Raw genomic sequence first — 26,224 nt, 5'->3', positions numbered from 1 at the left:
GGGGGGGGGGGGGGGGGGGGGGGGGGGGGGCGTAGGAGGTAGGAGGTAGCAAGGTAGCATGAATCGGAGTATTTAGTGAGGTCGATCGGGGCATCCCGAGGTGAGGATGTCAGCATCATTGATGACCAGTTTGCCAGCACAACGGGGTTCGCTGGTGAAAACTCTATGGCTCTCTCTCTCTCTTTCTCTTGATGATCGGCCAGCACAGCAACCACAACAACGAAAGGAGGATACTACCTATAGTGTAGGTACGGCCACCCAGCCTCGTGTCCCGAGCCGAGCAGCAGCTAGTCAGGACATTAGGCGGGCAGTCAAGGCAGGACGCAGGCCAATCCAATGTCCAGTCCAGGGCGTGAGCGAAAGCGGCAGCACTGCTTGGGATGGAGAGTGGAAGTGGAGACGACGGTGATCCACAACGGGTTTCTGGTAGAGCTAGAGAAAAGCAAAAATCACCATCCATTCCGCTCTCCTCTGCTCTCTTCTCTCTTCTCTCTCTTCTTCCTCGTTCTCCAGCTGTTCATCTTCCTCGCACTCACACTCAGACCGCAGCGGAAGTGACACAGTCAACACGCACATTCACTCACAATCCACTTCACTCCCTCATCGCCCGCCGTCGCCGCCGCCGCGCCGCTTCTTCATCGGGTAAGTGTCTGCCTACCCACCTTGGCCGCTCTGCGGTGACCGCTGTCTCGACCACCTCACCCATCATTCCTTTTGCCACGTGCACCTGCGATCTCCTTCACCCCACGGGACACCTCCATTTCGGCCGCTCATCGCCCGATCACAACCACGACAGTCCCAGTTCTGCTCCCACCACCACCCCAAATCGTCGACATCATCTGTACCGACGATCTTGTTTCACCCGCACGAGAACGACACAAGACTTGGCTCGAGAAAGTCTTTGCCTTGCAAAATCGTGCCCGATTCCATACATATACTACCCTTGCTGGACCGCCCATCTGCTTTTGCCCGCACTGAATTCGAGAGTCGGTGAAACAAAGCCCGCTCTCGCTACTCGCAATACTGGTCCATTGTCACCGCACAAGCAATTTCGCGGCCTACGGAGACTGTCAGTTGACGAGCGATTGGACTAATCTTCTTGCATTACACAGCGTTGTATCCGCCACACCAACCTGCGTATCGACAACGCACGACACCTTACCAACCGCCACACGCCACACACGAACCTCACTTCCATACTCGAACCATTCGGCATTACGCCGATAGAATGGGTCGAGTCTCCTTCGCCGACGATGTAAAGCCACCTGCCGACGACCATGAGATCGAGCAAGAGCCCGTCAATGTCTATCCGTACCAGAACACGCCCGAGAACAAGTCTTGGGCGGGTGCTTTGCCATTGAAGCAGGGTCTGTATGACCCTGAGCTGGAGAAGGATGCTTGTGGTGTTGGTTTCGCTGCCCACATCAAGGGCAAGCCGAGCCACAAAATTGTCACAGATGGTAAGGGCTGATTGTTGATGCACTGCAAGTGGTAGACTTGGGCTGACCATCATAGCACGCAACTTGCTCTGCAACATGACCCATCGCGGCGCGGTGGGTTCTGACGCACGAGATGGAGATGGCGCAGGCGTCATGACTTCTATTCCTCACAAGTTCTTCATCAAGAACTTCGAGCGCGAGCAAGGCATTCAGCTGCCAGAGCTGGGCAAGTACGCTGTAGGAAACGTGTTCTTCAAGCCAGAGGAAGAGGCGTTGAAGGACACGCTCGCACAGTTTGAGGACATTGCAGACGGTCTTGATCTGCGGGTACTGGGGTGGCGAGAGGTGCCAAAAGACAGCACGCTGCTCGGTCCCGCAGCCAGTTCACGGGAGCCGATCATTCTACAGCCATTCGTGGTATTGAAATCGGTCTATGGCAGTGGCAAGGAGCTACCAGCAGACTTCGACGAGAAGTACGACGAGCAGACCTTCGAGAGACAGCTGTACGTGCTGAGGAAGCGGGCGACGCATGTCATTGGTCTGCACAACTGGTTCTACATTTGCTCGCTGAGCAACAAAAATATTGTCTACAAAGGACAACTTTCACCAGTTCAGGTGTATTCTTACTACCACGATCTTGTCAATGTCGATTATGAGGGTCACTTTGCACTGGTGCACTCTCGTTTCTCGACGAACACATTCCCCTCGTGGGACAGAGCTCAGCCTCTTCGCTGGGCAGCCCACAATGGAGAAATCAACACGCTACGAGGCAACAAGAACTGGATGCGTGCTCGCGAAGGTGTACTGAAGTCAGAGTTCTTCGGCGACGAATTGGAGTCACTGTACCCTATCATTGAAGATGGTGGTTCCGACTCTGCCGCGTTCGACAATGTGCTCGAACTCCTCATGATCAACGGTGTCCTGTCGCTCCCAGAGGCTGTGATGCTCATGGTGCCAGAGGCATGGCAGGGCAATGACACTATCGATGGTGCCAAGCAAGCATTCTACGAGTGGGCAGCATGCATGATGGAGCCGTGGGATGGCCCAGCCCTGTTCACTTTCTCCGATGGCCGATACTGTGGCGCCAACTTGGATCGCAACGGCCTGCGACCTTGCAGATACTACGTATTGGACGACGACCGGATCATTTGCGCCTCGGAGGTCGGTACGATTGCTATTGACCCAACCACGGTCGTCCAAAAGGGACGACTGCAGCCGGGTCGCATGCTGCTGGTCGATACACAGGCAGGCAGAATCATCGACGATGCCGAGCTCAAGGAGACCGTGTCCGGCCGCCAGGACTTCCGATCTTGGCTCGATGCACAGCTCCTGGTCCTACCAGACATTCACAAAAAGCTGCTGGATAATGGCACCGACTTGTCGTTCAAGCTCACTGACACGACGGTCAACGAAGACCCCAGACTGAAGGCATTCGGCTACTCACTCGAGCAAGTCAGTCTGCTCTTGGCTCCTATGGCCGCAGACTCCAAGGAAGCCCTTGGATCCATGGGTAACGATGCTCCTCTTGCTTGCTTGGCACAGCAGCCACGTTTGCTGTACGAGTACTTCCGGCAGCTCTTCGCACAGGTCACAAACCCACCCATCGACCCCATTCGAGAGGCCGTGGTCATGTCGCTTGGTTCCTATGTCGGACCTCAAGGCAACCTGCTCGAGATAAACAAGGAGCAGTGCCATCGACTGTATCTGCCTTCTCCCATGCTCTCCGTGGAAGAGTTCAACGCTCTGAATCAAGTTTCAACGTTGCACTCCGACTGGAGCGTCGCGACCATTGACATCACCTTCGAGAAGAAGGAGGGCTTGGCCGGCTACTACGATGCGCTCGACCGCATCTGTGAGGCTGCCGGTGAAGCCATTGAGAATGGTGACAAGGTCATCATCCTCTCTGATCGCAAGACATCTTCCGAACGCATCGCCGTCTCTGCTCTTCTTGCCACTGGAATGGTCCACCACCACCTGGTTCGCAACCGATGGCGTGCACAGGCCGCGTTGGTCGTTGAGACTGCCGAGGCTCGTGAGGTCCACCACATGTGTGTCCTTGTTGGCTACGGAGCCGATGCCATTTGCCCATATCTCGCAATCGAGTGTATCCTCAAGCTCGATCGAGAGGGACTGATTCGCAAGAAGTTGAGCCCAGAACAGCTCATCGACAACTACAAGCACTCTTGCGATGGTGGTATACTGAAGGTGATGTCGAAGATGGGTATTTCCACTCTTCAGAGTTACAAGGGTGCTCAGATTTTCGAGGCCCTCGGCATCGACGACTCGGTCGTTGACCGCTGCTTCACTGGAACCGCTACCCGTATCAAGGGTATGACATTTGAGCTCATTGCTCAAGACGCGTTTGCGCTTCACGAAAAGGGCTTCCCGTCTCGCGACATTCGCGAGATTCCTGGTCTTGCCGAGACTGGAGAGTACCACTGGCGTGACGGTGGAGAGCCGCACGTCAACGACCCCGTCTCCATCGCCAACATCCAGGATGCGGTTCGCAACAAGAACGACAAGTCCTACGAGGCATATTCTCGGTCGGAGTACGAACAGATCAAGAATTGCACCCTTCGAGGGCTGTTGGATTTCGACTTCGACGCCACGAGCTCCATTCCGATTGAGCAGGTCGAACCGTGGACCGAAATCGTGCGTCGCTTCGTCACCGGTGCCATGTCGTACGGCTCTATTTCCATGGAGTCGCATTCCACCCTGGCCGTCGCCATGAACCGACTTGGAGGCAAGTCTAACACTGGTGAAGGTGGTGAGGATCCAGAGCGCAGTCTCCCCATGGAGAATGGCGATACCATGCGGTCTGCTATCAAGCAAATTGCTTCTGGACGCTTTGGTGTCACTAGCAACTACCTGGCTGATGCCGACGAGCTACAGATCAAGATGGCTCAAGGTGCTAAACCCGGTGAGGGCGGTGAGCTTCCTGGCCACAAAGTCTCGGGCCCAATCGCCAAGACTCGTCACTCGACCCCAGGTGTCGGTCTCATCTCGCCACCGCCACATCACGACATCTACTCCATCGAGGACCTGAAGCAGCTGATCTACGATCTCAAGTGCTCCAATCCACGATCCCGCGTGTCTGTCAAGCTTGTCTCGGAGACTGGTGTTGGAATCGTTGCGTCTGGTGTCGCCAAGGCGAAGGCGGATCACATTCTCATTTCTGGACACGACGGTGGTACTGGTGCTTCGCGATGGACTGGTATCAAGTATGCCGGTCTGCCATGGGAGCTCGGTCTTGCCGAGACCCATCAGACGTTGGTTCTCAACGACCTGCGTGGCCGTGTTGTTGTTCAAACCGATGGTCAGCTTCGTACGGGTCGTGATGTTGCCCTCGCTTGTCTGCTTGGTGCTGAAGAGTTTGGTTTTGCTACCACTCCTCTGATCGCCATGGGCTGTATCATGATGCGCAAGTGGTAAGCCCTCTCTTCCTCTCGCGGTCTCCATCACTGTCCAGATCGATCATTGCTAACATTCTCGCAGTCATTTGAATACCTGCCCAGTTGGCATCGCTACTCAGGATCCTGAGCTCAGGAAGAAGTTCAAGGGCACACCAGAGCATGTCATCAACTTCTTTTACTACGTGTCCAACGAGCTTCGTGCTGTCATGGCCAAGCTTGGTTTCCGCACTGTCAACGAGATGGTGGGACACACCGAGATGCTCAAGGTCCGCGAGGATCTGCGCAACGCAAAGACGGAGAACATTGATCTCAGCTTGATCCTGACTCCAGCACACACCCTGCGATCTGGTGTCGCCACCTACAACGTTCGCAAGCAGGACCACAAGCTGCACACTCGTCTCGACAACAAGCTGATCTCTGAATCAGAGCTTGCTCTTGAGAAGGGTCTGCCATGCCGCATAGAGTGCGACATTGTCAACACTGATCGTGCACTCGGTGCGACTCTCTCCTACCACATCAGCAAGCGTTACGGCGAGAAGGGTCTGCCAAACGATACCATTCACGCGAACATTCGGGGTTCCGCGGGCCAGTCCTTTGGCGCATTCCTTGCACCAGGTGTCACCCTCGAGCTTGAGGGAGATGCCAACGACTACGTCGGCAAGGGTCTTTCTGGAGGTCGCTTGATCGTGTATCCACCCCGCTCTGCGGTCTTCAAGGCCGAGGAGAATGTCATCATTGGTAACGTCTGCCTGTATGGCGCTACTGCTGGTACATGCTTCTTCCGTGGTGTGGCTGCTGAGCGTTTCGCCGTCCGCAACTCTGGTGTCACTACCGTTGTTGAGGGTGTCGGAGACCACGGCTGTGAGTACATGACGGGTGGCCGTGTCGTCGTTCTTGGAAGTACAGGTCGCAACTTTGCTGCTGGTATGTCCGGAGGTATCGCGTACGTGCTGGACTTGCACAAGGACTTCGAGGGCAAGGTCAACCAGGAGATGGTTGAGCTCTCTGGTCTCGAGGACCCACATGAAATTGCCTTCCTGCGTGGCCTCATCGAGGACCACCACCACTACACTGGTTCTGAGCTGGCTGCTCGCATCCTGCTCGACTTCAACCGTGCTCTTCCGCACTTTGTCAAGGTCCTTCCCACCGACTACAAGCGTGTCATGGAGGAAGAGGCACAGAAGGAGGCTGCAGCAAAGAAGGCCGCGTACCCACTGCCCATCCTTCCAGGTAGCGCTGTTCGCAACCTCCACGAGACTTCTCGTGAACATGAACATGCCGCTGAGAAGAAGAAGGCTAGCCTCGGCGACCTTGAGGAGAGTATTTCGGACGCTGCGCGTGAGAAGAAGCGCTCCCTTGTTCTGGACAAGACCAAGGGTTTCATGAAGTACCAGCGACGTGCAGAGAAGTATCGACCAGCGAAGACCCGGACCCGTGATTGGGCTGAGCTGAGCACTCGCCTCAACGAGGACGAGTTGAAGTATCAGACTGCTCGCTGCATGGACTGTGGTGTTCCATTCTGTCAGTCCGACACTGGATGTCCAATCTCGAACATCATCCCCAAGTGGAACGAACTTGTTTTCCAGGTAAGAAACATAGCTCCCACGAGAACGTGGCTTTTTGTGCTAACAAATGTTTCAGGGTCAATGGAAGGACGCCCTGAACAGGCTGCTTATGACCAACAACTTCCCAGAATTCACTGGTCGTGTCTGCCCAGCTCCCTGTGAAGGTGCTTGTGTGCTTGGCATCAACGAAGACCCTGTCGGCATCAAGTCTGTCGAGTGCGCTATCATCGACCGTGGCTTCGAAATGGGCTGGATGGTACCATCGCCACCTAAAGTGCGCTCTGGCAAGACTGTCGCGATCATTGGGTCTGGTCCTGCTGGTCTGGCTTGCGCTGACCAGCTCAACAAGGCTGGCCATTCCGTCACTGTCTACGAGCGTTCCGATCGCGTTGGTGGTCTGCTCATGTACGGAATTCCAAACATGAAGCTCGACAAGAACGTCGTACAGCGACGTGTCGACTTCCTGGCTGCTGAAGGCATCGAATTCAAGACCGGCGTCTTCGTGGGCGAGGGCGACATCACGTTCGAGTCTCTGCGCAAGTCAAACGATGCGGTCGTCATGGCCACCGGATCGACTCTTGCTCGTGACCTCAAGATTCCAGGCCGTGATCTCAATGGCATTCACTTCGCTATGCAATTCTTGCACAAGAACACCAAGTCGCTCCTGGACTCGGAGCTTGCAGACAATGCCTACATCTCTGCTAAGGGCAAGAATGTCATTGTCATTGGTGGCGGTGACACTGGTAACGACTGCATTGGTACTTCCGTTCGCCATGGAGCCAAGTCAGTGGTCAACTTCGAGCTGCTGCCACAGCCTCCTGCTCAGCGTGCCAACGACAACCCATGGCCACAGTGGCCTCGTATCTACCGTGTCGATTACGGTCATACCGAGGTCAAGACACACATGGGTCGTGATCCACGTGAGTTCTGCATCATGTCCAAAGACTTTGTGGACGACGGCTCCGGCAATGTCAAGGGTGTCAACATCAAGCGCCTGGAATGGACTAAGAACTCCAATGGAGGCTGGGACATGAAGGAGATTGAGGGCAGCGAGCAGTTCTTCCCCGCTGAGTTGATCCTTATCTCCATGGGTTTCTTGTCGCCAGAGGACAAAGTCTTCGAGGGCCAGATTGAGCTTGACGGTCGCAAGAACATCAAGACTCCACCAGGCCACTACAACACAAACGTGGAGGGCGTGTTTGCTGCTGGTGATTGCCGTCGTGGTCAGTCACTGATTGTCTGGGGCATCAACGAGGGTCGCATGTGTGCCCGCGACGTCGATTCGTACCTCACCGGCATTGGTACTATGCTTCCTGTCACTGGTGGTATTGTCAAGCGACCCCCATACGAGCTACTATCCAAGCACAACGACGCTCCCAAGGAATTGATCACCGCTGCCGCATAAATTGATGTATTGCGGACACGACGAGGAAATAAATTTTTGGTGAGAGAGCAGTTTTCAAGAAATTTCGCGCGCAATGGAGCATCTTAATGCACCGGATGGGATACCCTTTTGAAAGAGCGTTAGGAAGTCGATAGAGAACCAGACAGCATGGAATTTTGGCAATGCATGGATGGATGGAATGTCCGAACAGTCCAGGATAATGCGCTAGCTACCAAAGCAAGTCGGGCTTTGCGGAGGCACGATTGTACGAATGGGATATCGCTTACGAAATTGTTTTGTGGATGATGAGAGAAAAGAAAAAAAGGGGTGGCGGGGGGCCAATTGAAACGACTTAATGAATTTTTTTTACCCCAAAAAGAGAACATCGCAATGCAATGAGAGGGTTTTTGGCTTTTGGGGTTTGAATTTGAATTTACACACGATCGGAAATGCGACTTGAATGTGTGTGGATGGGTGGTTGGTTGTTGCTCGCAAGCGTTATTGTTTTTTGGGAGGGGTTTTTATGGCTTCTGCAATTCTTCCTTTCGTTCTATATAGTAGTACAATGAAAAGCGGGATCTTGTACGCTTTCATACACATCGCATTCCCCATTCCTTCTTTTCATGAAGTGATGATTGATGATCTTTCTCATCCCTATTCCTTTCTTTCCGTAGAAGAAGTGATTGATGATCTTCTTTCCTTCTTCCATCGACCTATTCGTCGTCCCATCACATCTGTATAAAAAAAAACAATATCGCCTGTCCAGCGATATCGTGTGAGAGGCTGCGCGCACTTTCTCTCGGCGCAAAACATAAAAAAAGCGCTTTGCAAAAACATTCCCCAGTCTTTCCCAGGCCGCAGAAAGGGAGAGAGGAAGAAGATAAGACAAGACTCTTAATCCGAAACCACCATCCCCCCTTCCGTCAAAATCTGATGCGCATTCGCCAAATCCGCCAATTTTTCCTCTTCGGATTTCGACCGATCATCCATCGTCGGTCGGTCATCGATTGTCGATCGAGGACCATTCTGACCATGATGATGATGATGACGATTGATACCATTCAGTGAAGGCATCGTCATCATAGCCATTGCCATGGCCATCATATTCGTATCATTCATATTCGTATTTGAATTACGATGGATATTGCTAGTACTGCTCGACCGGAGCAGACTACTCAGGCGAGGACTTAGTGGTAGAGGGGGTAGTGTTACTCCTCCTCCTGCTCCTCCAGCAAGACCAGGACCAGGGGAAGGAGAAGAAGAGGAAGAATCCACGGTGGAGATGCTACTATCGGAATAATTCGTCGTAGAATACGATTGTGAAGGAGCCGTATTCGGTCGCGTGGAAGATTCTCTCGGTAGGGGTGGTGCTGGCGCAGGGGGACCGTGGAGTTCGAGATCGTGGACGATGGCGTTTTGGTCCATGTATTGGAGTTGAGCGATGAGAGGTTCGTCCGGAGGGTCGTGGATGGCGAGATGCAGGTGGTTTTCGGGGTCGTGGTAGGAGATTTCGGGTTCGCGAGAGGTGGTTTTGTGGGAGTCGCGGTATTTTACGGAGGAGGTGGTGGCGGCTGCTGTGGTGGCGGAGCTGCGGAAGGTGGATCTTTGATGTTCGATTTTTTCGATGATGGGTTCGAAGGAGGATTGGTGTTTGAGGGCGAAGGAGTTGTAGGATGAGCGTTGGACGACGGGAGGAGGGGCGCTTTCGTCGTCTTCGTCGGAGGAGGAGAAGTAGTTTGTTTCTGCGAATTGTTGGGGGCGTTGCGCCTTTTCCACCTCTGTGATTTCTCGCGGAGTATGGATTTCAGGGAAGATGTTCCTTTCTGATGTCTGTAGTGGCGCGCTGATTCTGATGGGCTCCCGCGAGGACTTCTTGGAAGCAAGGGGCTTGAAGTTGTTCGTTGCGACACCCCATAATCGTCGTGCTAGTCCGTCAATGCCGGGCAAGCTACACCATATTTGGCTGAGATAGACCTCCACAGCAGAATAGAGGCCAATGAAGCTATAGTAGTATGTCGAGTTGAAGGTCGTCGTGAAGTGATGGATGTAGAACACACGAGCAATGCTCATTGCCAACACAGCTAACCCTACAAGCGAAAAGAAGCAGCCCCTGTAGATTGTTAGTACGCTTTGCCTCCAATCCCCAGTATTGTATGTGTGAGACTCACTCGATCCTTTTGGTCCATGTGCCGTTCGCCCTCATGAATTGGCGTATCGGAAGCACGATCAGGACAACGTCAAAAGCAATGTTCACCCCTGAGAGTGCGGCGAGAAGCGCCTTCCTGTCAACGCATTGGCCTTCAGAGCCAGAGCCAGAGCCTTCGAACCGATTCCACTGTGAAGCTATAGGCCGACACTGAATAATGGTGGCAACCTCAAAAGCAATTAGGGATCCAGCGAGTAGAGCCAGAGTGATCCAGCAGATTACACGGAACATCGATCTTTTGCTCCACACTCGTAGGTAAAGCAGAACCAGCGATATCTTGGTGCCAAAGACCACGAACACATACAGTACACTAGCAATGTAGAACCACTGCCTTGGTCAGCACATCTCATGGAAATCGCCTGTCACTGCATACTGACCTTATGAAAGTTGACCACATCATCCACGTTGCGTGTCCAGATCTCTTTGCCCTCCCCGTGCTTGACAGAGTAGTAAATTGCAACAGTAAGACCGGTCAAGGGCGCGAGACATAAAAGGGCCATGAAGTCATCCCAGCCGTAGCCTGCTCCCCCGAGTAATGGCAGTCGAGCTGTAAGTCTGGCAAGCAAGCACACAGCAGCTATGCCAAACAGAACATATGAGACGATGGATACCAGCTGACTCCGATCGCGTTTAGGCGCGTCACAAGTATCAGCTCGGTATCTGCTGGCTTCCAACTGGTCTGAGTATGAACATCCAGTCTTGAGGCACTCCGTCCAGGCGTCGCGAACATTGGCGTTGTCGCAGAAACATGGTTGCGAGGGCCGGCAGTCATACTGGCCGAAAAGATTATCCGCACATTGTAGCTGGGGAAAATATGTTAGCAGGGCTCTCTCTGTTTGTGGACCAGAACGTTCCCATACCGCACATGTCGACAGTCCGCTGACAGCCGTGCTATCCACGAGAGTCTGGCCAGCGACTCTTCCGGCAGTCAACGCCGCACAAATGAGCACACCAAGCCCAACTGAGGACCTCATGTTGAGGTCGAAGAGGCTGCGACGCAGTCGCGAAGAGACGGCAGAGAAGACCTTGCGAAGCACATGGCTGTGAAGCGGCCTTCAACCGGACTTGTACAGTAGTAGGAGATATGACATGGTGACATTTCCAATCCCACCGATGAGGTCCATGGTTCCTCGATTTAGCACTGCTTGTTCTCGACTCATGTCGACCGTTAGCGATGAATGCGTGGCGCCCCCGCGCCGATCGGCGCAGCTGAAGTTGTTCCTAGCACCAAATGGGCGTGAGGTATGGCTTCAAATCTTCATGCCGTCTGGTATCGTCAGTGTCCTACATCTGTATCTGATTTTGGTGGCGATATTGAGGTGGAATGTCGTGTGGAGTCTGTCTGTCTGTCTGTTCGTCGTCAACAAGATGCCAGCATTCCTCTACATGCGGCCTTCTCATGATGGAAAAAGCCCTCGAGGTGTTCCTGAGCGACTCGCGGACTGCTCCCCGTGCATGAGGAAACACCCATCGCTTGGGTCGCGGTATCGGCAGTGCCTGACGGCGGACGCCAATGATGCTGTCGCTGACTCGAAACGCGATGATCGGTGTGGTTGGATTCCAAAAGATGCGAAACTAGACCGTATTCCAGCCACACACATCAGATCCACGTGAAGCCACCGAACTCCCGCCGTTGGAATTATTCGATTGGTCTGGAAGAGGTCTTCAAGTGTGTATGAAGTGTGGCTCATCTGTGGAGTTTGAGGCTCCCCACGGAGTGAGCCGTTGGTCTGGCCTTGCTCTCCTTGACAACCTCCCACGGCTCGCTATGGTAGAAGTCAACTACTTCCAATGCCGTGTTCAAGATACTGCGGTGAAGCTACACCCAAGAGCAAGGAATGAGGGACCCGGGGGCAAAGAGGCTCATACGCATGACCGATGGCGCAGCGAAACATGTTTGGGGAACACTCTGAGAAGACAACAGCGAAGGCAATGCTTCGAAGTGCATGTGACGACCAGTCAGCATGATAGAGGGAGGGTATGGGTCGCATCAAAGAAGGCGCAGACTGTCGATTGTGCTGTGGTTGCCTGCCGTAGTATGTATAGCCACACAGGCAATCGGCCAGACGACCGACCGTCAGCCTGTCAGCCGGCGTCGAAAGACCTGCCTTTTGGCTTATCATCAGCACGACCACGGAGACTCATTGAGTCTGAGTAGAACGTATAGAGTACGTGGCCATACTAGTTGGAGGAAGATTCTCCTACTTCCATGCCTGACAGCTGAGGAAACGAAAAACACATAGGATCGTGGGACTCGGAGCGTCTTTTTCGCAGCATAGGGCTAGGTGCTCCCTGGCAAAGGGAAGCTGAACGAACGTCTGTTTCGTAGGTATATAAGCTCTGCTCCCATCTTACCACATACACGCACGCCGAGTATACTACGTTGCATATGGGCAGATTTCGGGGTGCATGCGGGTCAGTTTCTGGGCGGCCTCTACAGGATTTTCAGTACAGCGAAGCGAAGCGCCTGCTGCTGACAGCTCCAGCTTTGGAAGGCTGTATTTGCCTCAGAACGCCCACTGAAGGTGGCAGTGCCCTCATGCGAACAACTCAACGATGCCTCCAATGACTGTCTGCTACGTCCTAGTCCGCATATCGCCAGCACTGCCTCCACACCGGTCGGTCTCGCATGAGCAGGCCGCATCTCCTCTTCGATGCAAAGTCCTGAAAAGTTTGGTAGTGGTCCAGGCATCCATCAACATGCTATGCTAAGCAACACCGCCCTCTTACATACTGTGACGCATCGTGTGGCTCTGGCGATGGAACCATCACCGACTGAATAGATATGACACGCCAGACTCATCTTGTCGAATCTTTACTTCTTGTTTCTTTCATTGCCCCAACTGAACTGCTGCAGCCTTCCAATCGATCCGGCCAACCACTCAGTGTGCACAGCCTTGCATATGCAGCTTTGACGTGCTCGGGACTGACGATGCAGTAGCAGCAGCAGCAGCGCACTATCAATCAAGCAAGACTCACCTTCCTCGATGCCGTACCGATTCGACACACCGTATGCGGACGATAATTATCGACGCTATTATGGCACTTATGTATCGAGCCCTCTTCGCTGGCGTTGCAGAGCTACCACTAACGCTCAATCGTTGGCTCCAGGTGCCAGCTCTTTCTGCAGAAGTAGAAAAGCTACGACGGAGCATTCGCCATGACCAAGTCTACCGCAAGAGCCTTGAGGACCAGGTCCTCGCACTGCGAGAAGAGATTCAACGATTGAGATCAGAGTACTCGATTGCATTCAGAGAATACGACCGACTCAACGCCCGCCCTTTCCGTTACAGGCCCGGAATATACGTCAGGTACAGGTAGTCTTGAAACCGGCAACGCTTATGCAGCGTGAAGACCAGCGATTGCGCGATGGAGTTTGGTGGAAATCTTCCAAGAATGACAAGTCAACCGTGAGATTATGTGGGAACACAGGTGTTGGAATGCTGCTGTATGCTGATGAAGATATACGCTGTCGATTTTGCGATGATTGCAGGCTTCTGTAGGCCGGACACAGACCCATTTGCGCCTATGCTAGACAGTCTTCACATTTGATTATTCATGCGGTTGCCCAACCGCTCGGCCAATTGATAGATTCCCCATTTCATTCAGCAGGCTTTGCCTACCGTTCAAGTCATCTCGCGAGCATTGAAAGTGAGGGAAATGTGGTGGTGGTCAGCAGTGATAAGCTGGTCGGCCAGTTCTAGACGTATCCATGGTAACAAAGGATTTGAGCTGAGTGGCAGTTTTGTGTTTTGCCACAGTCCCGCCAAGCCACATCGCCTAACCCCTTTTGGGAGCGGGCCCACCCGTCAGAACATTCGCAAGGTGAAGCTGTGTTGTGAAGCGAACAATTGAGGTAAGAACGGACAGTGAAGTGGTGCCTTCCTAAACTGAATAACATATCAAGTGAATGAATCTTGCATTCACACCTCACTTGCTGGTAGATTCATGTAATATCGCGTTTCTTCTCGTCCTATCGATGCCCAACGAAGCTCAACGTCAAGGGAAGCTTCGAGAATCACGTAGAAACGCAAGAATTCTGCATCCCCACGATGATGTAGTTCTTAAAAGCTCCATTTCAAGCCTCAACACACAAACCTTTCTTCCTCATCCAACACACCACTCTCGACTCTCACCTTCACCGAGTCTTCACACCCTTTCACGCACTCATATCCCCCTTCCCAGTTCACACACCCTTTCCCATCGCACTCGGATCAGACAGAAACACAGACACCATGGCACCAGCAATCGGTATCGATTTGGGTACCACGTACTCGTGCGTGGGTATCTTCAGAGATGACCGCATTGAGATCATCGCCAACGACCAGGGTAACCGAACCACGCCCTCGTTCGTTGCCTTCACCGACACAGAGCGTCTCATCGGAGACTCCGCCAAGAACCAAGTCGCAATGAACCCAATCAACACAGTCTTCGATGCCAAGCGATTAATCGGACGCAAGTTCGCAGACCCAGAGGTGCAGGCCGACATGAAGCACTTCCCCTTCAAGGTCATCGACAAAGGAGGCAAGCCTGTTGTTCAGGTTGAGTTCAAGGGCGAAGAGAAGACATTCACACCAGAGGAGATCTCATCCATGATCCTCACCAAGATGCGTGAGACCGCAGAGTCCTACCTTGGTTGCACAGTCAACAACGCTGTCGTCACTGTTCCTGCATACTTCAACGACTCGCAGCGACAGGCAACCAAGGATGCTGGTCTCATTGCTGGTCTGAACGTGCTTCGTATCATCAACGAGCCCACCGCCGCTGCCATTGCCTATGGTCTCGACAAGAAGACTGAAGGCGAGCGCAATGTCCTCATCTTTGACTTGGGTGGTGGTACTTTTGATGTGTCCCTTCTTACCATTGAGGAGGGAATCTTCGAAGTCAAGTCCACCGCCGGTGACACTCACTTGGGTGGTGAGGACTTCGACAACCGTCTTGTAAATCACCTGACTACGGAGTTCCGCAGAAAGAAAGTATCCCCTTGTCCATTTGAGAACAATCAGTGATGGTATACTAACTGAGAAATAGGCACAAGAAGGATTTGACCACCAACGCACGGGCCCTCCGACGTCTCCGAACTGCTTGCGAGAGAGCCAAGCGCACGCTCTCCTCGTCTGCTCAGACCTCTGTTGAGATCGATTCGTTATTCGAGGGTATTGACTTCTACACCTCCATCACTCGAGCCCGTTTCGAGGAACTATGCCAAGATCTCTTCAGATCGACCATGGAGCCTGTTGAGCGCACTCTCAGAGATGCAAAGATCGACAAGTCTTCTGTGCACGAGATCGTCCTTGTTGGTGGTTCCACCCGTATCCCGAAGATCCAGAAGATGGTTTCCGATTTCTTCAACGGCAAGGAGCCAAACCGCTCCATCAACCCAGATGAGGCCGTTGCCTACGGTGCAGCCGTCCAAGCCGCCATCCTCTCTGGCGACACTTCCAGCAAGTCTACCAACGAGATTCTTCTGCTCGATGTCGCTCCGCTGTCCCTTGGTATCGAGACTGCCGGTGGTGTCATGACTCCTCTCATCAAGCGCAACACTACCATTCCAACCAAGAAGTCTGAGGTCTTCTCTACCTTTGCCGACAACCAGCCTGGTGTTTTGATCCAGGTATTCGAAGGGGAGCGTGCGCGTACGAAGGACAAGTTTGTTCCCCTCTCCCTTAACTTGTGAGAATGTAATGCTAATTTTTTTGTAGTAACCTGCTTGGCAAATTCGAGCTGACCGGTATTCCACCCGCACCCCGTGGTGTTCCACAAATTGAGGTCACATTCGACATTGATGCCAACGGTATTATGAATGTTTCCGCTCTCGAGAAGGGCACTGGCAAGACCAACAAGATTGTCATCACCAACGACAAGGGCCGCTTGTCCAAGGAGGAGATTGAGCGCATGTTGGCTGAGGCCGAGAAGTACAAGGATGAAGACGAAGCCGAAGCCGCCCGCATTCAGGCCAAGAATGCTCTCGAGTCGTACGCATACTCCCTCCGCACCACCCTCAGCGACCCAAAGACCGAAGAGAAGCTTGAGGCATCCGACAAGGAGACCCTCAAGGCCAAGATTGACGAGACTGTGGCCTGGTTGGACGACAGCCAGTCCGCGACCAAGGACGAGTATGAGAGCCAACAGAAGGAGCTTGAGGGTGTAGCCAACCCAATCATGATGAAGTTGTACGGTGCTGGAGGCGAAGGTGGCATGCCAGGTATGCCAGGTGGAGGTATGCCAGGTGGTGCCGGTCCATCTGCTGGTGGAGATGACGGCCCAACCGTCGAGGAGGTTGACTAAATGCTTCTTCGGACTTCACTTCACGATACCACTGATGCATTTGGGTGGCAAGGCGTTTATGCAGCATTAGAGTATGCGGTTCACGATGCTATGAATGGGATGGGTTAAAAGCGGCACATCCTCTCGATGTAATACTAGAGTTCATCTGAGGTTTGACCTCAGCAAAACGAGAAGAATTCACAGGTTTCATAAATAATTCTCACTTCATGCTCCAATCTGAGGTTTGAACTGATTCATAATCCAGAATAACCCATCTTTCGTCCAAATAATGCCTCAGAAGTAGAAGTAAACTAACATTTAAATTACTGGTGCCTCCCCCTCGTTCCTTCTCTTTCCAGAAATCGAATTCTAGACCGGTATAATCTAAAGGTTCATAGGACTAAGGAAATCCAAAATCAAAAAGTCCCGAAAAGCTATACTCTCTTTCCCTCCGTACCTTTCTTCTACATACGACCTTAGTTATGAAGCTGACTTTGGAGATTCACTGTACAAAGCTCCCCTAATCTACCTATATTTTGCTAGTTCTCTACCGAACAGAGCGGCGACTACGCTACCTCAAGAAGAGTAGATACGTAAAGAGGGTAATAATATAGTATCGGAGAGGGAGAGAGACGAAGCCTACTTTGCGAAAAGCTTCCCGAATCTACCTATATTTTGCTACCTCTCTACAGAACAGAGCGGCGACTACGCTACCTAAAGTAGTGTCGATATAGAGAGAGAGTAATAATATAGTATCGGAGAAAGAGAAAGGGAGACAGAGAGACAGAGCTTACTTTGCGAAAAGTCCTCGAATCTACCTATATTTTGCTACTTCTCTACTGAACAGAGCGGCGACTACGCTACCTAAAGTAGGGTCGATATGTGAAGAGGACGATACTACAGTATTAGAGAAAGAGAAAGGGAGAGAGAGAGAGACGAAGCTTCGGTACTTTGCGAAAAGTCATCGAATCTACCTATATTTTGCTACATCTCTACTAAACAGAGCGGCGACTACGCTATCTAAAGAAGAGTCGATTCGTAAAGAGGGTAATAATATAGTGTCAGAGAAAGAGAAAGGGAGAGAGAGACGAAGCGTACTTTGCGAAAATATCTCCGAATCTGTTGCAACGGCAGATTCGAAGTTACCTACTTGTCTGCTCGATCTCTACGACAATGCGGCGACTACGCTACGTAGCGAAGGATCGATATGTGAAGAGGATGATACTATAGTATCGGAGAGGGAGAGAGGGAGAGAGAGAGGGAGAGAGGGGAGAGAGAGAGAGAGAGAGATGACGCTCACTTGGTGAAAAGCCCACTTTGTCAAGACTCACTTTGTCAAGACTCACTTTTACAAGGCTCACTTCTACAAGGCTCACTTTTACAAGGCTCACTTTTACAAGGCTCACTTGGGAAGTTCACTTGAGAAGCTCACTTGTGGTTTTGAAAAGCTCACTTGTGAAAAACTCACTTGCAAAGTTCATTCGTGAACCTTACTTGTCAAGCTCAGTCGCGAAGTTCACTGGCGAAGTTCACTCGCGAACCTCACTCACTTACGAACCTCATTTGTGAACCTCACTTGCGAACCTCATTTTTGAACCTCACTTGCGAATCTCAATCGCGAACCTCACTTTGACAGGCTCATTTTGACAGGCTCATTTTGACAGGCTCACTTTTCCCAGGCTCACTTTGACAGGCTTACTTTTCCCAGGCTCACTTTCCCAAGCTCACTTGTGAGCCTCACTTTGCGAACCTCACTTGCGGACCTCACCTGCGGACCTCACTTGCGAAAACCAGACTTGCGAAAACCTCACCTGCGAACCTTGCTTGCGAACCTTACTATCGCAGGCTCACTTTCATATGGCTCACTTCTATACGGCTCACTTTCACAAGACTCACTTCCATACGGCTCACTTCCATACGGCTCACTTCCATACGGCTCACTTCCATACGGCTCACTTCCATACGGCTCACTTCCATACGGCTCACTTCCATACGGCTCACTTCCGAAGCTCACTTTCACAGGGCTCCAGAGTGAGATTCGCAGAGTGAGATTCGTAGAGTGAGATTCGCAGAGTGAGCCTTGGGAAAGTGAGCCTTGCAAAAGTTCACCTCCGAAGTTCACCTCCAAACTTCACCTCCAAATTCACCTCAAAGTCCACATTTACAAGGCTCACTTTTCTGGGGCTCACTTCCCCAAGGCTCACTTATGAATCTTACTCTGCGAATCTCACTCTGCGAATCTCACTCTGCGAATCTCACTTTGCGAACCTTATTTTGTGCAGCTGACTTTGCGAACCTGACTTTGCGAACCTGATTTTGCGAACCTGATTTTGTGCAGCTGACTTTGTCAAGTTCATTTGTGAAGCTCACTTGTCAAAGGCTCATTTGCGAAGTTCTCTTGTACAGCTCATTTGTGAAGCTCATTTGTAAAGCTTACTTTCATAGGCTCACTTGCGAAGTTCACTTATGAAGCTGGCTTTGTGAACCTCAGCTGTGAAGTTCCCTTGCAAAGTTCCCTTGCAAAAAGTTCACCTGCAAAGTTCCCTTGCAAAAAGTTCACTTGCAAAGTTCCCTTGCAAAGTCCACCTCCGAAGTCCAGCTGCAAAGTCCACCTCCGAAGCTCACCTCCAAAGACCACCTGCAAAGACCACCTGCAAAGACCACCTGCAAAGACCACCTGCAAAGACCACCTGCAAAGACCACCAGCAAACTTCACTTCCAAACTTCAGGTCCAACTTTCACAGCTCACCTCCAAACCTCACCTCCAAACTTGACCTCCACACTTCACCTCCAAACTTCACTTGCAAAGCTCACTTGGTAAGCAGCTCACTTGGAACACCGCGAAGCTCACTTTGTGAAGCTCACTTTGTGAAGCTCACTTTGTGAAGCTCACTTGTGAAAAGCTCACTTGCGAAGCAATTGTGAAGCCTCAGTTGTGAAGCCTCAGTTGTGAACCTCAGTTATAAAGCTCATTTGTAAAGCCTCACTTTCACAAGACTCAGTTATGACAAGCTCATTGGTATGGCTCACTTGTATGGGTCACTTATAAAGCCTCAGTCGTGAAGTTCACTTGTCAACCTGCGGCACGAGCAGGCACCTTCCAAGTTTCCACGTTCTGCGCTTGCCCAAATTGACCTCCTTCTCATTCTGGGCCTGAAATACCATCCTTTCCAACCTCACTCGCATCCTCGTCTGGATCTCTCCAAAATGCCCGGTCCACAGCTCTCGTCCTAATTTCCCAAACATCTTCACTACTCCCCTTCTCCAATTTCCTCTTCTCATCCCGTTCCCGATAGTACCTCGCAACCTCCACTTCCTTCTCTTTTTCGGGCAGCGTCCTCGTGCGCATGCAGAACCAAAACGCACCCCATTGCTCCGAACACGGGCGCAAATGCCCATATCGGTAAATGTCATTGAACTTGCCGCCTACGCTTTGGCAGTAGAATGCTTGGTCGAAGGCCTGGCGGCACGACAAGGTCCGAGGCAAGATTGCAGAGGGAGAGATGTCGAGACTGCCATCGGGCAGGGTGCGGGAGATGGGGAGTGGTTCGTGGCGGTCCTGGGCTGGGAGCGCTGTCTGTTCGGCTTTTTCTAGGGCTGTGCGCGCTTTGGATGGGTTCGTGGGGTCGGAGGAGGAGAATTCCTGGATAAGAGCTTCGAGCTCGGCGTCGGCTTGAGTTTGCTGAGAAGAGGCAGATGAGGGCGTAGAGGAAGGACGGCCAAAGATGCGCATGCGCTGCTCTTCTGTGAGGGCCACTGGAGTCTCCTTGGGAGGCTGCTTGGGTAAAGACTCGTTGGGTGTGGTGCTTGTGACTGCATCGTCAGAGCTCGAAGACCACAGCCAGCCCATGATGGAGTATGGCAATAAATCCGTTTAATCGATAACCGACAATGGCTGATTACATGTAGGTTGTTCGCGAGCAAGGTGAAGAAGCTCCCTCAACCAAGTCTTGGCAGCGATTTCCCTGTCTAGGACTCTACCTAGGTATGTGGTATCCTACCTGTCGGCACAAACACAAACAACCCATGGCTACACTCTCCAATAAGAAGCGCTCCAGATGCTCCAACAAGATAAGTGCTACGGCATTCCAACGTCTTCGTCCTTCTTCTTCTTCTTCTTCTTCCTCCTCCTCCTCGTGCTTCTAGCACCTACGCACTTGTTCACCTTATCCATTGACGCGATATAACAGGATACTACATACTCACACTGTGTAGAATAACCTGAAGTACAGCCTGTCAATCAGACATGCCGATCCGTGCGGCAACCTACTCGGATCTGCTTCCCGCATCTAAATGTCTTGCCCGAGCATTCAAAGATGAAGCTCTCTTCGGCGTGTACATGCATCCTCGCAGAGACCAATTCCCAGACGATGTATACCTCCAATTTCTTCACCGATTACGGGATGGCTGGGCCAGTGGTCCAGACAATCACTTCCTGGTCTCCTACTTGCAGGCTCCCGATACCACAGAACAAATCACTGGATTTGCACACTGGAAACGCATGCGCGCCAACCCACATACTACTGTCGTGCAGAGAGTAATGAAGACTGCTATGAATTGGTACAATTATCTCGAATCTCTCATCTACCCTAATCGAGCGCTGGAACCGAGCCGCGCCGCTATCCTCGGACAGATTGGCCCCTTCGCGGGACATTTGTGGTCTGGTTCACGCGCGGAAGTTTGGGACCTCGTGTTGCTGGGCGTGGACCCGTCATATAGTGGCACAGGTCAGGGCAGAGAACTGGTAGCCTGGGGCTTTGAGCGAGCTAAAGAAGAAGGCATAGGCTGTTCCGTCATCAGCGCTGAGGGTGTCGAGCCGTTCTATCAACGATGTGGTTTCGATAAGATTGTTGGCAGTGTTGCAGAGCATGGGGGCGAAACAAATCCTTTTATTCGAGAAAAGGTTCCCGGTGGAACGATCCTGTTCTGGGACAATGGGAGAGATATCAGTGGAGTCAAAGGGTATGGCGAGCAGTAAGCGGATGATCAAGAACATTCGTGCCACTGCACTGCCCAGTGAAGAGCATGCCGTGAGACTGCAAGTATCAGTGTACTGTGTGTGCAACAAACGGTCGTCGCTGGTCTCAATCGATGCTGCTTCGCCTCCGGCGATCAAGTCCGATTGCACGAACTGACATCCTGCCCCGTTCGTCCACTCATAGGACATTCGGACCGGCCGTGTATGGAGATTGCCGCTACACATAAAACGGAGGTCGAGATCGGGGCGTCGAGCTCGCTTCGAAAAAGAAGGTGGTGCTGCGCTCGAGGATGGGGATCTGGACGAGGCCACGGATCGATTGGCGTCATTCTTCTCCACCTTTGATGCACTCATCTGATGCACAAAACGCCATGCCGCGGCATCCCGTGAGCTTAACGCACGTCGCTGGAGCAGCGAGGCAGGCCAGGCATGCTATGGCCGTTCATTGCCACTCTCTGGACTCCAATCGACGTTGACTCACGGTAGCACATACGGACCTTGGCGAACATGGTTCGAATGCTTGCAACCTCGTGGATGTGGCCCGCTGACGGTGCAGCTCCCAGGAGTCCCATCCCATCTCCGCTTCGAGTGAAGTACTAGATCTGCCACCTCTCCGCTGTTTCTCTTTTTGACTAACTAACCTGACTACCACTCCCCAACAACAACAACATGTCATTCAAACGTGAAGAAAGCGGTGATTCTGGCATTGAAGTCTCCGATCCCCTGCGTCTGACCTCCAATACTCCATCAGCCCATGGCCCCATTACAGCGGCAAAGCCCGCTTTGGAACGACACATTTCGCATATCCCAACCGAGAGCGATGATGAAGAAGTCGATGACAGTAATCACCAATCCGGAATGAAGAAACTCAAGAACCGCATCGCACACCCACACGACAAGACCAAGTCCAAAGACGACACCACCAGCTCATCGTCCGACTACACTGAAAAGCGCCACGATTCCGGTAATGCCACAACGTCCGACTTTGAAATCAGCCCAGGCATCAACCTCAGCGATCATATTGACTCGGCCGAAGTCAAGGCCAAAACACCCTCTCTCGAGCGTCACGTCTCGTCGATAGGAGAGGATGGACTTCTGAATCCCGATGCACCACCGCAGCAGCAGCAGCAGTCGGGGTCGTTGTCGTCGTCATTAGGAGCTCACTCGCCGAAATTGGAGAGGCAGATTTCGGATATACCTCAGCATGATTATGATAGTGATCGGGAGATGTAATGACGATGCGATGCGATGAGATTCTGATATCGACAGGTTGGGATGTGAAAGAAAGGAAGACAAAGGAGTGTACGTGTGTGTGTTTTTCATTTCGAATTGGTCAGAATGAGCGAATCTGGAGGGGGATGGATTACTATGCGCTGGGTTGACAGAGGTATTGAGAGCAAAGGTGAGAGGAACGATGGTGATTCGCCGGGGGTTTGCACGCTATGGCTATCATGAAGAAGAGAAAGAAAGAAAGAAAGATGAGGATGAGAAAGATGACAAGAAGGAAGATGAAAAAGAACCAAGACAAAAAAAAGAAGCTGATAATTAAATTCATGAATCAATCCATCAATCAACCAATCAATGGAATTGGAGGTAGGTAAGGTACCTGAGTAGGAGGTAGTGCTTTCGGCTTCCAGATGTCTTTTTCTTTTCTTTAAAAAGAAGAAATTAAAATCAAAAAAAGAAAAGAAAAAGAAAAGAACAAATGACCGTCATTACCTATGGCTAATGCTATCTATGTAAGGTACTGTGGACAAATGAATTTTCGTCTTTTATACACGACACTATACTACATTATACTACACTACACTACACACTACACTGTACTTAATCGTCATTTGATAACATGTTACTAGTATACGGTACAAGGAGGTATAGCAATGATGTTTTGTTAGGTACAGAGAGGTACCTAGGCCTGGCGTGCTAAGCATGTAATTGAGTAAGTAGGTAACAATGATCAAAGCTATGGCAATCGGAAAGCAGAAGAAAATGGAAAAAAATATATTGCGTGTGCGGCAAAAGGTACAGGCACTAGGTACTAAGGTCAGGTAGGTAGGGTATTCATAAAATTCATTTCCATATGTAATTGGTACAAAATGAGCTAGCTAGCAAGCTGTCATACTCCCATCTTTCCTCCTTGTAGTCTCTTGTTTAGGGTATCTATTATGTATGTACATGCGAAAGTGAAATCATGGGAAACATGGGCAACAGGGGATTAGAGTGCTACGCCCACGGGACCCAATGGGTCGACGGGACCCCATTGTCCTGGCGACCTTCTTCTCGTCGAGTTGGTGTCAAAGTCCGACGTGCATGTCGTCGAAGGAGGCGATACCACTGAACGATCTCTGCTGTGTTCTTGTGAAATGGCGGATGATGTCGATGTGTGGCACGGTGACTCGGGGGCGGTGACAGTGCTACGTTGCGATGATGTTGATGATGATGCTGATGATGCTGATGAAACGCGCGATGGGCGCACGGAATACAACGATTTCGACGCCGTGTCGCTGGTCGATGCAGCCGAAGTGGAGAGAATGTTGGACAGCCAGCCTGCGACCCTGGAGCTTGATCTTCTCCCCATACCAGCCTCCTGTACGGGAGGGTGGGAGGAATCTGACTTGTTGGTAAAAGGCCGTGACAGGCGGAACTTTGCTGGTGACTTGACGGGTGACACTGCTTCTTGCACCGGTTGACATGCTGTCTCGAGGCGGAGCGGACGGGAGAATGCAGAGCCAATGTCGCAAAGGGTCTCGGACCGAGCGCGCAGACCCATCCGGGGTGCTACTGCGGGAATGTGCAGATCCTCGTGGCTCTTCCCTCGACCGGCCTCTGCTCTTCGCTCCTCTACGATGGTGTTGAGTTCGAGAATTTCCTGGTCCAGATCCTTGCTATCGGCGAACGACATCCGAGTAGACTGGTTGGAACGCTTGCGATGAAGGCGGATGCGCTCCACCGAAGTGCGCGATGTGGAGAAAGATGTGCCGGAAGCACTGGTTTCCGGGAGCTGACGATGCAGTGATCTCATGGAGCTCGAAGATGACTGTGTGGAGAGCAGTGGCTTCGCCGAGTATGGTCTCATGGGAGTGTCGCAACGTGGAGGGCTCTCATCCTGATTGCAGGGGACTGCAATTCCACAGCGAGGGCTGGTACTCATCTGCTGGCAGCGTTGCCACGGCGGGTCTCGTGCATCGCGGTACCAGTGCCGATCCGTGTCGCTTGCCGACATGACGGACGGTGCAATCCGGACAGCTTCACTTGATACGTCGTCCTCGTGGCCTTTGAGTACGACGGGCTCCAGCTGCAAGGGCTTGAGCGAACATGTTTGCGCGTCGGTAGGATCCAGCCTTCGGAAGTCGGTTGGCGGACCAATTTCAGTCCTTTTCGGCGACCACAGCAGGCTGGTTGAGCTTTTCCTCCTGCTATGGAGAGTCATTCTGCCCATCAAAGACGTCTCGCCGAGGTCCAGAGGCTTGAGAGAAGGTGGGCGTTGTGAGATGGGACGCACGAGGTCCGCTTCGGAGACGGTGGAGCTGCCTTTCCACGATCTTGTAGAATTTAACGACATGGGCTGTAGCTGTGTCGGCTGTTCATCGTATACCAGCACAGGGCGGGAGATGGTGGCTATTGCAATCAGATATGATCAAAAGCTCGTTGAACGTTGTCGTCGCCAGCAGCATCTTACATTTCGTGCTCGTCATTTCTTGCTGCTGCCGGTAGGTCTCATCGTCTCCCATAGCCGCGCAGCAGCAGAGCAAGGCGGCCAGCCAGCCTTGCATGTGACCATCTTGGTGGATGAAGAGGCCCATTGACCTCGTAGTTACGGTATCATCCAGACCAATTCGGCGCACGCAACGGAGAGAATGAAGAAGAAGAAGGAGAAGAAGGAGAAGAAGGAGTAGAAGAGAGGGAACGAGGAGGAAAAGAGGTTTTTGCAAGAAACGAAGGAGTGGCAGGACAGCGGCAAAGAAGAGGAAGAGGAAGAGGGAGAGGGAGAGGGTGTGATGGGTGGAGGGACGGGAAGCAATAGATGTAGTTGTGTGAGGCCAATAGCAGCACGCGATGTAGCTCCGTAGACAGTCCCAAGCAATCAGTTGCAGACTAGTCCCTTGTTAGCAGTACCACCTGGCACCTGTACCTGAACCTGTACCTGAACCTGTACCTGAGCAGAGGACCAGCAAATACCAGCAAAATACCAGCAATTACCAGCAATTACCAGCAATACCAGCACTACTACCAGCAATTACCAGCAATACCAGCACTACTACCAGCACTACCACCACTACTACCACCACCACTACCACCCCAACCACCCAACCACCGCACGAGCTCGTGACACCCGATCAGCCGCTTTTTGGCTCCTCTCGTCCATGTGCTTCTCGCACCAGAACAGCCAGAACAGCCCACGGCAGCAACATCTGAAACCCGCGCGCGCTGTTCATGCTGGTGGGTGGCGAATAACAAGGGTCGCCGCAGCCAAGTGGCAGTATTGGAGGCTTAATTGGCAGCGCGCAAGCGAAGCGAGGGAATTGAATGAGTAGGTAGGTTGTAAGGTAGTGTGTGTCTGTGTGTGTGTGTCTGGTCTGCGATGGATGTTCATCACGTCCACCAACCTCGAACGAGAAACTGGGGGCGCGAAACTAGCGGCGGGAACGGGCCGGTGACAACCAGAGAGAGAAGTTAACGAATGAAGAGCTGTAGCGCCAACTTCTCTCTCTAGTTGCCCTGCTGCACGCCCATCGCATTAGCACCACCTCGTACCGCCTCGACCTCCCTTTCATCTCTCCCTCTCTTCCTCTCTCTCCCTCTCTCCACTGTCCTCTCTCCCTCCATATACGCCCCAGGGGTCAAAAGACAAACGCTGACACGCTCAAAGAAGAAGGAGATCGGCAAACGACGAAGCAAGGCAAAGGCGGTCAATGCGTGAACAAACAAAAAAAAAAGAGCCAAGCCGACACGCGCCGTCTCGCTGGGAGCG

At 52.1% G+C, this 26,224-nt stretch overlaps 8 protein-coding genes across 8 annotated transcripts; 5 read left to right on the top strand and 3 right to left on the bottom strand.

Annotated features, from left to right (window-relative positions):
* Positions 1-510: 510 nt before the first annotated feature.
* On the top strand, positions 511-9,131 carry SEPMUDRAFT_147049 (glutamate synthase precursor). Its single transcript, XM_016904053.1, has 5 exons — positions 511-642; positions 1,113-1,460; positions 1,516-4,867; positions 4,935-6,438; positions 6,494-9,131. The coding sequence occupies exons 2-5, from the start codon at positions 1,229-1,231 to the stop codon at positions 7,820-7,822; spliced, it is 6,417 nt and encodes a 2,138-aa protein (XP_016763190.1). The 5' UTR covers positions 511-642; positions 1,113-1,228; the 3' UTR covers positions 7,823-9,131.
* SEPMUDRAFT_130830 (uncharacterized protein) lies at positions 8,696-11,027 on the bottom strand (the record flags this gene model as incomplete). The annotated part of the gene is made up of 4 exons (XM_016902379.1): positions 10,868-11,027; positions 10,385-10,810; positions 9,970-10,334; positions 8,696-9,911 (listed from the first exon to the last, which is right to left on the bottom strand). The coding sequence occupies exons 1-4, from the start codon at positions 10,979-10,981 to the stop codon at positions 8,696-8,698; spliced, it is 2,121 nt and encodes a 706-aa protein (XP_016763189.1). The 5' UTR covers positions 10,982-11,027.
* A 2,401-nt stretch (positions 11,028-13,428) lies between these two features.
* SEPMUDRAFT_147048 (uncharacterized protein) lies at positions 13,429-13,898 on the top strand. The gene has a single exon (XM_016904052.1). It carries the CDS (start codon positions 13,668-13,670, stop codon positions 13,860-13,862), a length of 195 nt encoding a protein of 64 aa, XP_016763188.1. The 5' UTR covers positions 13,429-13,667; the 3' UTR covers positions 13,863-13,898.
* A 344-nt stretch (positions 13,899-14,242) lies between these two features.
* On the top strand, positions 14,243-16,295 carry SEPMUDRAFT_37005 (heat shock 70 kDa protein; the record flags this gene model as incomplete). The annotated part of the gene is made up of 3 exons (XM_016908658.1): positions 14,243-14,983; positions 15,046-15,656; positions 15,710-16,295. 3 exons carry the CDS (start codon positions 14,243-14,245, stop codon positions 16,293-16,295), a joined length of 1,938 nt encoding a protein of 645 aa, XP_016763187.1.
* Positions 16,296-18,869: 2,574 nt separating this feature from the next.
* Positions 18,870-20,149, bottom strand: SEPMUDRAFT_147047 (uncharacterized protein). The gene has a single exon (XM_016904051.1). It carries the CDS (start codon positions 20,122-20,124, stop codon positions 19,417-19,419), a length of 708 nt encoding a protein of 235 aa, XP_016763186.1. The 5' UTR covers positions 20,125-20,149; the 3' UTR covers positions 18,870-19,416.
* A 371-nt stretch (positions 20,150-20,520) lies between these two features.
* SEPMUDRAFT_130828 (uncharacterized protein) lies at positions 20,521-21,905 on the top strand (the record flags this gene model as incomplete). The annotated part of the gene is made up of 1 exon (XM_016902378.1): positions 20,521-21,905. The coding sequence occupies one exon, from the start codon at positions 20,521-20,523 to the stop codon at positions 21,250-21,252; it is 732 nt and encodes a 243-aa protein (XP_016763185.1). The 3' UTR covers positions 21,253-21,905.
* On the top strand, positions 21,906-22,962 carry SEPMUDRAFT_147045 (uncharacterized protein). The gene has a single exon (XM_016904050.1). It carries the CDS (start codon positions 21,922-21,924, stop codon positions 22,483-22,485), a length of 564 nt encoding a protein of 187 aa, XP_016763184.1. The 5' UTR covers positions 21,906-21,921; the 3' UTR covers positions 22,486-22,962.
* Positions 22,963-23,307: 345 nt separating this feature from the next.
* SEPMUDRAFT_147044 (uncharacterized protein) lies at positions 23,308-25,227 on the bottom strand. Its single transcript, XM_016904049.1, has 2 exons — positions 24,932-25,227; positions 23,308-24,870 (listed from the first exon to the last, which is right to left on the bottom strand). Exons 1-2 carry the CDS (start codon positions 25,053-25,055, stop codon positions 23,468-23,470), a joined length of 1,527 nt encoding a protein of 508 aa, XP_016763183.1. The 5' UTR covers positions 25,056-25,227; the 3' UTR covers positions 23,308-23,467.
* Positions 25,228-26,224: the final 997 nt, after the last annotated feature.

This window comes from Sphaerulina musiva (assembly GCF_000320565.1).
Source record: "Sphaerulina musiva SO2202 unplaced genomic scaffold SEPMUscaffold_2, whole genome shotgun sequence".
Classification (NCBI taxonomy): Eukaryota; Fungi; Ascomycota; class Dothideomycetes; order Mycosphaerellales; family Mycosphaerellaceae; genus Sphaerulina; species Sphaerulina musiva.
Note: the sequence above shows the minus strand (reverse complement) of the source record. Positions and strands in the feature narration are given on the sequence as shown.

Coding starts and splice junctions, on each gene's coding strand:
- SEPMUDRAFT_147049 (XM_016904053.1), top strand. CDS start 1,229: ATGGGTCGAGTCTCCTTCGCCGACGATGTAAAGCCACCTGCCGACGAC. Junction 4,868..4,934: donor TGTATCATGATGCGCAAGTG/GTAAGCCCTCTC, acceptor ACATTCTCGCAG/TCATTTGAATACCTGCCCAG. Junction 6,439..6,493: donor GGAACGAACTTGTTTTCCAG/GTAAGAAACATA, acceptor CAAATGTTTCAG/GGTCAATGGAAGGACGCCCT.
- SEPMUDRAFT_147048 (XM_016904052.1), top strand. CDS start 13,668: ATGTGGTGGTGGTCAGCAGTGATAAGCTGGTCGGCCAGTTCTAGACGT.
- SEPMUDRAFT_147047 (XM_016904051.1), bottom strand. CDS start 20,124: ATGGGCTGGCTGTGGTCTTCGAGCTCTGACGATGCAGTCACAAGCACC.
- SEPMUDRAFT_147045 (XM_016904050.1), top strand. CDS start 21,922: ATGTCATTCAAACGTGAAGAAAGCGGTGATTCTGGCATTGAAGTCTCC.
- SEPMUDRAFT_147044 (XM_016904049.1), bottom strand. CDS start 25,055: ATGGGCCTCTTCATCCACCAAGATGGTCACATGCAAGGCTGGCTGGCC. Junction 24,871..24,931: donor AGAAATGACGAGCACGAAAT/GTAAGATGCTGC, acceptor TGATTGCAATAG/CCACCATCTCCCGCCCTGTG.